The sequence below is a fragment of the Schistocerca serialis genome, chromosome 11, assembly GCF_023864345.2.
Source record: "Schistocerca serialis cubense isolate TAMUIC-IGC-003099 chromosome 11, iqSchSeri2.2, whole genome shotgun sequence".
Classification (NCBI taxonomy): domain Eukaryota; kingdom Metazoa; phylum Arthropoda; class Insecta; order Orthoptera; family Acrididae; genus Schistocerca; species Schistocerca serialis.
In genome coordinates this window covers 52,811,582-52,822,543 of record NC_064648.1, presented here as the reverse complement: position 1 = coordinate 52,822,543, position 10,962 = coordinate 52,811,582, and the positions used below count along the sequence as shown (strand labels likewise).

General features: G+C 41.1%; 1 protein-coding gene across 1 annotated transcript in view; it reads right to left on the bottom strand.

Annotated features, from left to right (window-relative positions):
* Positions 1 to 5,074: 5,074 nt before the first annotated feature.
* The window catches only part of LOC126427025 (ankyrin repeat domain-containing protein 23-like), a 37,919-nt gene continuing 32,031 nt past the window's right edge, over positions 5,075 to 10,962 (bottom strand). Inside the window, exon 4 of the mRNA XM_050089191.1 lies at positions 5,075 to 5,640. Coding sequence (XP_049945148.1) covers positions 5,148 to 5,640 — 493 coding nt within the window. The 3' untranslated portion in view covers positions 5,075 to 5,147. The remainder of the gene's footprint in view (positions 5,641 to 10,962) is intronic.

Genomic DNA, 10,962 nt, shown 5'->3' with positions numbered 1-10,962 from the left:
TTTTCACATGTAATATTGATCTTTTTTGCGTGTGTCATACTTAAGGTACGCCACATCAATGTGCCAGTAAATATGAAATAATGATGTAAGTGTTTGGTCTTCTGGGCTCGAAATTATTCTATGTGGTTGGTCCTCAACGTGTTCAGTTACAAACGAGAGTCAAACGCTCTGTGATTTAAGAAATTCATCCCAGTTTTTCACACGTAACATAATTCATCTTCCATGAAAGGAAATTTACTTTGAAAGCAACGCTTTTCAAATCACCATTCATTCACAAAACTATCCCGAGACTGTCAGAAATAGGTTCGGTTTAGCAGTTGCCAGAGAGCACCAGAAAACAGGCGTAATTGCGTGTGTGCAGGTGCACTGATGTAGGAAGCTCGCATGTTTGTGTGTATAAAGCATAAAGAGCTCTTACATTACGCCATAAAAGAAAGATGACATCAGAGAATACTCCATAAGCATCGGAATTCCTTAAACTGTACTAAGTGCATAATTCGGCCTAAAGTGCACTTCGGTTTGTCCACATTCACAATGAAGTAGGTCCCACCTGACAAAGCTTTTCAGTGTGGTTTTTGGAACGTAAGTTTTCTTGTTGTAGCAGTACAGTACTAATCTCATGTTGATTCTTCATTATGGCATAATGCCAAGTCATTGTTCTGCACGGTGAATAGTGTTTGACTGCTAAAAACTTTGAAATGAAATAAAATCCAGGAAACAAACTAATATGTTTTTGCCTTCCATAATTATGTGGAATTATTTTAATTCTCTTGATAGTTCTCAGCCAAAGAAATACATTTTGTTTTCATTTGACGTGGGAGCTGTAAACGAAGAAGAAACAGCAAAATCACTGAACGCAAACAGGGGTTATGTGTAGACTACCCCCTCCCACTACAACTCAACTCTGCACATGCACAAATCTGGCAGCTAGGGGCCCGAGAAAAAACTCAGTAGCATTTGGCTGCTTGCTGCTACTGCCCATACAGTTAACAGCCACACTTGAAGTAATCAGAAGCAGGAGAAGGTATTCCTCATATGCAAGTGAACTGCGCATGCGGATGAGCCCGCTAGCAACTGCTCAAATGAACCTGATGTAAGCGGTTGTGACATCATGCTCATAGAAAGGAGTTTATTGTTACTAAGTATTACATAGTCTTCGCCCTAAGGCCACTTGTCAGTGGCTGTTTGCAGACTTGTGGGAGCAGTGTTTTCTTGTTATAAATAGCATAATTTCATTGCAACTAAAGATTTTTTTTTTCATTTGTTTCATTGCTGCAGTATCATTCCACAGTGCCAGGATACAGCAGCATTCTTTGCTAGAGAATCAATTCTTACCAGTCAAAATAACAAAAATTTAACAGAAAACTAAAACAATGAAAAATTCCTGGGTTTTCACTGTTTTCTACCGGATGAAAAAATTTCTGGGTTCTTCCCAGATTTCTGGTTGTCCTGGGTCTTATCCATCTTTTAATTTTTTCACACCCATTCTTTGTACAAATATTTAATCCTTAGCTTTGTTCCAACGTTTTCTTACGTGCTGACCCCCAATTGGTACCCAGTCTCTGAACATTTTCCTAAATTTAGCCATGACTAAAAAAAATTGTACACACCATACTCCACCACTGGTCATTACTTCCCACCCAAGACTGCTACAGTCAACTATTTCCTGTATAGTCTTAATGGGTTGAAGCACCGCATTTCCTCCTTGTTCTTCATGGGTCTCTCGATGTAGTCACTTAAGCAGTTCTTGTAATGTGGCACTATGGATTCCTATTGAGAAGCAAGTGGACAATCTCTGTAATTTGAGAGTAAGGATAGCTAACCCATTTGAAATAAATTCAGAGAAGCCATTATAATGAATTTAATAATGAATGCAGTGAAACAGTTAACATTTAAATTGGTGAAACTGTTCAACATAAGTTACTAAAAATCAACGCATATATGTCAGGAGTTCACTGTGATATGTGCTTGGATGAAATATTTTTCTGTGCCCAAAGCCGAAATTGCAACTGTGGAAAATAACTTTTACAGTAAACGGCGAAGATACATAAATTTTTTGGAAACTGGTCCGCCTTTTATGCAAAAACACTTGTTTCTTGGTACCCAAATATTGTTCGGCACCCCTGTACCATCTCAGATGTTTCAATTAATCTAAGAAAGTGACATCTAAAGAAAATTTTTATTCTTCTGCGATTTTTACATTATACACTTTTTGCAGGACCATCTGTATGGTGTCCTGGACTGATAGCTTGTAATCTGCAAACCAAATGCTGGAAATGTGATGTTTATCAGCAACTTAACATGTCTTGATTCCTAAATGACGTGATTTTGGTGTGTCAAAATATTTTGCGTACATATTTGTTATTACTCAGGTTCTATTGTGACCGAGTCTTTTTGCTTTATGAGGGCACTGCACACTCACACTCATGTACTTCGTGTAATTTTGTTCTTACAATGTTCTTGTGTTTTCTAATTCTGTTGGCATTCATTTGTTATAAACGAATTTGAATTTTGTTTCCTCTCTCTCTGTCTCTGTGTGCGCGTGTGCGCGCTCTACAAATGTTTGATTTCTCTATCATACGGGGCTTGCAACCATTTTCCTCTTCTACATGTTTTATTGTGTCTAGCTCCTGTGTCTGATCCTGTTTGCTTATGGATGTTCTGTGCAACCCGTGGAGCATGAATCTGAAGCTCTCTTGCTTGCTTGCTTGTGATTAGACACATCATTAATGGTGATGCTCATAGTTGTCAGTTTCCCAAATATTGTGAAGTCATGTGGACTGTTCTTTTTCATATGGCGAAATTCAGAAAACTTAGTGTGTTGTCAGTTTCTATTTCTATTGTGGTGTGCAGTTTTGAGTATAAGTTGTTTATTTCATCATGTAGCAGTTATACATACGACCACTTACCATGCCACAGGTGCACTGATGACCGATACTTACTGAAGGAAAGTTCCAGATCTCTCACCTGAGTACCGGCAGCACCCAATCACAGAGGCCATGGGCTGCAAGTCTGTCTCATGGCCCCACGGCTGACTCATCGTCATGCCGCATGGTGAATCTCCTGCAGCCGCCTGCATGGGAAACGGCTTCTCGTTCATCACCGCTGGTGTATTCTGCACTGTTCCATTAGCTGCAGTGTCACATTAAAATGTAAAATTTACAAAATTGTTGTTGATAGTAAAAGCAACCACACATGCTCAATTCAGACAGTTTATTTCCAACTTCAACACTTTATGAGTCTTTCACATCACTTGATGCTTTAAAAGAACCTCTTCTCTGCACACAGGACACATATCTCTTCCTTCTCTGTAACTACCAATCATGTAGTACTGCCGTCAAAGGCAACATCTAGTAAAACTTTGTCATAGTGTGTTTTGTTTTTCACATACCCACTGGTTGTTCCATCATTTTTATTAAACACTATACACTGAAGTGAGGAAAGTAATGGACTAGAAATATGCATATATAAAATGACAATAGTATCACACACACAGGGTATGAAAGGGCAGCTGTTTGGTGAAGCTATTCCTTGTACTCAAGAAATTTATGTTTGATGTGATTACGGCCATGACGACAATACTAGTTTCAACACAGAATGGTAATTGTACCCAGATGCATGTGACATTCCATTTCGGGAATCATTAGGGAATTCACTATTCCAAGTCCACAGTGTCAAGAGTCCACAGAGAAAACCAAATTCCGGGTAGTGCCTAATGGCCTTCACTTAACGACAGAGGACAGTGCCATTTGCATGCAATTGCCAGTGCTGACAGACAAGGAACACTGCCTGAAATGACCACAGCAATCAGTGTGGGACACACAACGAACGTATCCATTAGGGCAGTGCGGCGACATTTAGTATTAATGCGCTGTGGCAGCAGACGACCGACGTGAGAGCCTTTACTGAGAGTGCGACAGTCTGAACTGTGAAATGCTTGCTGTCTGCAGAGATGGTCACCTGCTTTGACACAGTATGACTGATATTCCTCAAAAATTCTAAAAAATTATGCGAGTTTGACACTCGATGCAAATTACATTGATACAGACATCTATAGTTCAATTAACTAACCTAACAATAAGTCGCTTACTAGGTTCACACCAGTTGGAATTACTTCACCTATGGGCCAAAGTCGAGAATTTTATTTCTTTTAATTTTGATGATAATGTCATCTGTACGAATCGCCCTGATCTGACACACATTCCGTGTACAGTATTGTTAAGTGTGTGGTAGAAGTGCTGCTACAAATGTGAGATTGTGATTAAAGACAAGTATTTGCATACTACACATACAGAAGTACACTCAGCATGAGATCGCAACTGAAGATACGTTCTACTTGAACAACTTGTATGACAGTAGAATGAGATTTCCACTCTGCAGCAGAGTGTGCACTTATATGAAACTTCCTGGCAAATTAAAACTGTGTGCCGGACTAAGACTCAAACTCAGGATCTTTACCTTTCATGGGCAAGTGCTCTACCAGAAGTACTGGCAGAAGTGAAGCTTTGAGGACGAGGCATCAGTCACACCTGGGTAGCTCTGTTGGTAGAGCGCCTGCCCACAAAAGGCAAAGATCCCGAGTTCAAGTCTCAGTCAGGTACACAGTTTTGTATGACAGTAGTTTGAGTATCGTGCAGTTTACACTGGTGCAACATAGCACCATGCATGCTGCCAGTAATCAGGTAATGTCGGGGACTGGTTCGAACAACAGACGTTAATGCAACTGCATGATGTGCTAGACAATCAACACTATTGTGCCATTAGTGTCTTCAACGAGATTGGATGTTCACATTTCAAAATGCAGGCAGTCATGATAGGTACTGTCTGTATCCTTGTAAGAAACTTGATTATGTTGTATACGGTGAGACAGAGAGGTGATGTTTATTAATAATGGAGTGTTTTTCAGTTGTTGAGATTTTGAAAAATCTATCGTGAAGTATTTTACAGACTTAATCCTCAAAATAATGGTTCCTCATGTTAGTTTACAGCTATCTCTGATTGTTGCAGTTGTCATGTGTTACCGGAGTAGTGATATGCAGCACGAAATGTTAGGTATAAATGAGTGAACAAAAGATCATTTTTCTGTGTTCTTTATTTATGACTAAGACATATGGTAAAACTAATTATGTGTTGTGTAATGCTGTACATCAGCGTTGTTGCAGCATTTCCACCAGCTGCTGCTCATTGTTCTGCATGGCGAGGTCCAGAGGGGTCCTCCCCCCGCCATCCCTGGCCACACTGTCAGCTCCCGCCTGCAGCAGTTCAACCGCCACACCTGTCTGGCCCCACCTTGCCGCCAAGTGTAGTGGCGTGAGCCCCAAGTCATCTCTGCCATTTGGGTCAGCAGATGCATCCAGCAGCACCTGCACCAAAGCCGTGTGGCCATTTGCTGCAGCGAAGTGTAGGGGTGTCGTCTGCCTGCTGCCCCTGGCGTCGACCTCCGCGCTGGCCCCTATGAGGCAGCTGGCTGCCCCCACATGGCCCCAGACTGCTGCCCAGTGCAGGGCAGTTCGGCTGTACCACGCTCTGTCCCTCACCCCCACGTCCGCTCCTGCCGCCAGCAACCTGCACAGCTGCTCTACCGCCCCCTCCTTGGCTGCTTCTATCAGCCTCCTCCCTCTCTCTGCTTCGGAAAGCAACCTGCACAAAACATCAACACTCTTACACTCTGCTATAAACACTCAGACACCAAATGAAAAAACCATCACAGACGTAAAACTGTGACCAGTCGTGTATACACTTCTGCTTAACGACAAGTTACAAATCTAGAAATCTCCCCTCTACAATACAGATCTATCAGCGTATTGCTGGCAGATACTTACCAGTAGCCCACAATACAAATCTGCAGCCACTTCCCATTAAAAATTGGTTCACTCCATCTCATTACAAAATGAGCTGTAACTTTCTCCTAATTCACTCCAAAGAGTCACCTCCTTTGACCTGTGAATCCTGTTGGTAACCAATGGTTGACCTCCACACGAATACAACTCTAACACTACCTTCTGTTGGCAGCAATCCCTTCTGATACTTAGGAAGAAAACACAAGTAACTAATCACATTTCTAAGTAGTGAAATACAACGTCATCGCCTGTCAACAAAACGTAGGTGCCAACACTGAAAACATTATTGAAAGCGAAACAGTGAATATTGGATCTATTACTGGGTTTATGTATTAGTCTACATCAATGTCTTCATCAAAACATTTCCCATTACATGTTATACATTTATTCCAGTGTTTGTACCAGTTACTGAAAAATTCTGGAATTGTCTATGAGATAACCCTTATCTCTCAGGGGTGTGTTTCGAATATGATCTGTGTATGAAAAAGGCAGGCCTTTAAGGTTTGTCTTAATTTTTTGGAACAAAATTTCATACGGGATGATCGTGGTGCCAAGGGCATGACTACAGTATGGTTTGTAGCCAAACATGCAAGAACACGCAACAAATTGTAAGCAGGTGCATTATCACAATGCAGAGATGTTTATTCCACAACAAATTTGAAGGTTTTTTTTTCTTCAGGCCAGTGGCGATGAGTTTTAAAGTTGCACTGCTTGCTGACCATTTCACCTTGTGACAGAAGTCATGGTGCACTAAACTGTTGAAATCTAAGAACACTGTGAGAAACATGACATTCACTTTTGACCGTTGTTGGCCATCTGGAATATTGTCACAGACGATTGATTGTTAGCTCAAACATCATATCGTGAAACTTATTTCGTCTTCTTTTATGAACCTTTTCATAATCATCATCTTCGAAACATGTGTATCTGTCGTTAAGACCAGTTTTACTGATGGTAGACTCACCAAAAGCAGTATGTAATATTTCTAAAACCTTGATGCATTTCATTCCATTCTTGTAACAACATGTAATACAAATGCACTAACCGCTTTTACATTAAACAAATAATCACCACTACTACTAACACATCAATAACCCTGTTAACATCTGACAACACACTAAATATCCTATATGCCTGGTGTACACATACTTTTGAGATATGTTTACCAACATGACAAAAGAGTCATGCAAATGAGTTGTAGAACATGCGAAACAAGTTTTCCATCACTTTTGAGCACAACTCGTCACAAGAATTGTCGCGTTTCAATGCATCCCATCAAAGGAAAGCCTTAAATTCTCCAGTATACCTGCAGTGTTTATTGTTTAATATCTTATCAGACGGAATATATATGCCAATTTTGGAGGAAGTTGTAGACAAACACATATTCAGTGGAACAGGCATTCGGTTTTATATTTGCAACATATACGGGAGCCCTGACTTGATTCCTGTTCCCATGTTAAGGTAATTTACTCCATAACATTGCATTTCAGGAGTTGGCAGTCGTCTGCTGCATTATGATAGTGTCAACTCATTTACATAGCAGTAAACACTGCCAGGATGTGTCTCCACACTGGGTCACTGCTGATTTAAAACATGCGCTGTGGTACAGCACTTTGAAAGAGCGCACAGAAGCATCTCATGACGTAGGTGGGTAGGCAGAGTGGGCACTCACTGGCTCGTTCACTCACTCACTCCACTGACAGACAACACTGCATCATGAACAAAAGATAGTCAGGCAAGGCTGCACCAATGTAAGTGACCTTTCAACTGTTTACTTGACTGCACTGTAGAATTAGCACGAACTGCCAAGTCTATATGCGAGTCTCTTGTGCTTCAGTATTCTTGGAATGCAGGTATGTACAGCAATGAGAAGTCAGACATGCTAATTTTATATCAAGGATGTCAAAGAAATTCTGTTGAAACAGGAATATCTTCTTTCCATCATTGTCCATTGCACCAGAGCCTAGCACGAATAATTAGGTCACCGGTGCGATCAGAGAGCTCCAGCATCATCACACAGAGGACAAGGACAAAGACTGTGGCTGACAGAGCACTTGAAGACGCTGTTCCAGCTACAATGCTTGTCAGTTCAAACAGTAGCACGAGACGTACCGATAGGAATGTGGGAGATGAGTGTCATTCGCACCCCACATTCACATAAATGTCATCCCTACCGTCTGTCAGTACATCAGAAACAGTCGAAGACATTATTTTGAACATAGCATACAATTATATCTATCTGATCTGCAGTGCCTGCACATGACACTAAAAATCCATGCTGGCTTGGTCAGGTACAATACTAACGACCTTGAATTGCGAATGTATGGTGTGGTATGATAGGAAATTACATTGTGGGACCTTACTTCATCAAAGGAGGGAGGTTAAATGGAAGTACATATGGACATGTTCTTACAAACATTCTGCCCATTCTTCCAGATGAAGTACCACTGGATAACTGTCAGTGTATGTGGTTTGAACACGACCATTGCCCAGACTCTTCTCCTGCTGTAAAGCAACCACCAAATGAAAAGTTTCCTGACTTCTGGGCAGGATGGAATGCTGCAGCACATCAGCAGGCAAGCTACCCTGATTTCACTCCTCTATTACTCTCTATGGAGAGCACTGAGATATGCAGTCTGTAGTGAACTGCAACTATGTCAGATGATATGAGCCATCGAACTGCCATACAATGCAACTGCGTATCATCCAACACATCTCCTTCTGTTCATCTATTTCTCAAACAGCAATTCCACATGTGGCCTGAGGTGGATGGTCCACAACTTGAGTACATACTTAAATTTAAAACCGCATTTTGTTAACAAAAGTATGTAGTTTGTGGGTGAAAAGTCATCAGTTACTTTGAACAAAACGTTTAACTTACTTAAAGTTTATTGTCTCTGTTTATAATGGCAAATAGTTTATAATTTCGACCTGACAGTATATGTTTCACCATTAACAAGCACTTGTGCGCCTTCAAGCAAAGACAGGTCAAGTATTACACGGAGCTGACGAAAGTCGTGGGATACCGATGTCTACATACACAAATGGTGGTAGTATCGTGCACTCAAGGTATAAAAGGGCTGTGCATTGGTCAGGCTGTCACTTTTACTCAAGTGACTCACATGCAAACATTGCCGTCGCCTTAATGGCTGCACGACGGGAATAAGCAGACTGATTGCAGAATGGCAGTCAGAGCTGGACTAGGATTGTTGATATTTTTAAGAATATGGAGTATCCAATACATGGATATTTATTAAAATGTTTATATCGACTCTTGATATATTGAAACATATGTGTCTATCGGTGGACAAAATATTGGGGCTCTCCTGCCTATAAAAATATCGGCTACACGTTGTAAATATACTGCTGGTTTTCGAACTGTAGAAGTATCTATTTATTATTACATATTCTGTACATCAACAAGGTAGCAACCCGCCCATCTCCTTTAGAGCAAGAATTGAAACGAAATGTTGGATGTTCACGCATGCCGATAAACACTTCGTTAAAAGTGGTAACTCCACACAAGTGGCACAATGAAAGGCGTCTGATGGGTCAATCATTTGGTTTTGTCGCATATATAGGATTTGTCTGATACACTTCATGTTGCCTTCCCTGTTCTTTCATTTCCGCAAATGCCAGCGACCTAGCAGCTGTAGTGTCAAAATTGCATGGTGCATCTAAACATTTGCAGTTACTGTTGGTAGTGCTGGCCACCAATTATGTCAGCATTTCCCCTCACACATCTGCGCCCACTGCAACTACCATTATCGACATTTACATTTTTGTTGTTGATTTTCAGCAACTGTTTTTAAAGAATATCGATTCAAAGAAATAGCACACTAGTTGCCGCAAAAATTGTGTTTTAACGCCACTGGTGTTCTGTTTCTTATCAGTCTTGTTACTCCATTCAAACCACCACCCCCAGTGCAATCGAAATTGTTCTGTGCCACATATACTTGCTTTACAGTGTCAAACAGAAAGATCGGAAATGATGAAAGCTCAAAATGTAGTAGGACCCCTTCACACAGTGGAAGTAAAATTATGTCCTACTACAATTTAAAAAATACTTCAAATATTTTTGGAACATTGTGAAAAAATATACTATAAAACTGAAATATCAGCAGTTGATATTGCTGTTTTGATATCGATACAATGATATATATCAGTGTCACATTTTCCAACAGTATATCAATATTTTTTGGAGAAATTAATGATATATTTTCATTTCATCATGCAACTAAGCTAGATGCATGGGAAATTCCATTTTCGAACCATTCCAACATCCACAGTGTCAAGAGTGTGCCAAAAATACCAAATTTCAGGCACGGCCTCTCATCACGCCTTCACTTAATGACCAAGTGCTGTGGCATTTGCATATTTCACACAACACTGTGTGAAATAACCACAGAAATCAATGTGGGACATTATGAAGAACACACATATTAGGACAGTGCGGCAAAATTTGGCCCTAATGGGCAATGGTAACAAGACCGACGTGAGTGCCTTTGGCAACAGCGCAACATCGCCTGCATTGCCTCTCTGGGGTTCGTGGCTGTATCAGCTGGACACTAGATGACTGGAAAACTGTGGGCTGGTCAGATTAGTCCAGAGTTCAGTTGGTAAGAACTGATGGCAGGGTTTGAGTGAGGCGCATATCCCACAAAGCCATGGACACAGGTTGTCAATGAGGCATGATGCAAGCTGGTGCTGGCTCTATAGTGGTGAGGGCTGTGTTTATATAGAATGCACTGGTCCTCTGGTTGAACTGAGCCAAACATTGCCTGGGAATAGATATGTTCGGGTACTTAGGGGAGGCCATCTGGAGCAATTCATACACACTTCATTTGCCCAAACAATGATGGGATGTTTGTGACTGGCATTACACCATGTCACTGGGCAACAAGTATTTGCAACTGGTTTGAAGAACATTCTGGGAAACTCAAGCGGATGATTTGGCCACCCAGATCACCTGACATGAATCTCATGGACTATTTATGGGACATAATCGAGAGGTCAGTGGTAACACTTTCGCAATTATAAAGGGCTGTAGCAGCAGCACGGCTCTATTTCTGCAGGGTACTTCTGACAACTTGCCGAGTCCCTGCCATGTCTAGGTCCACCA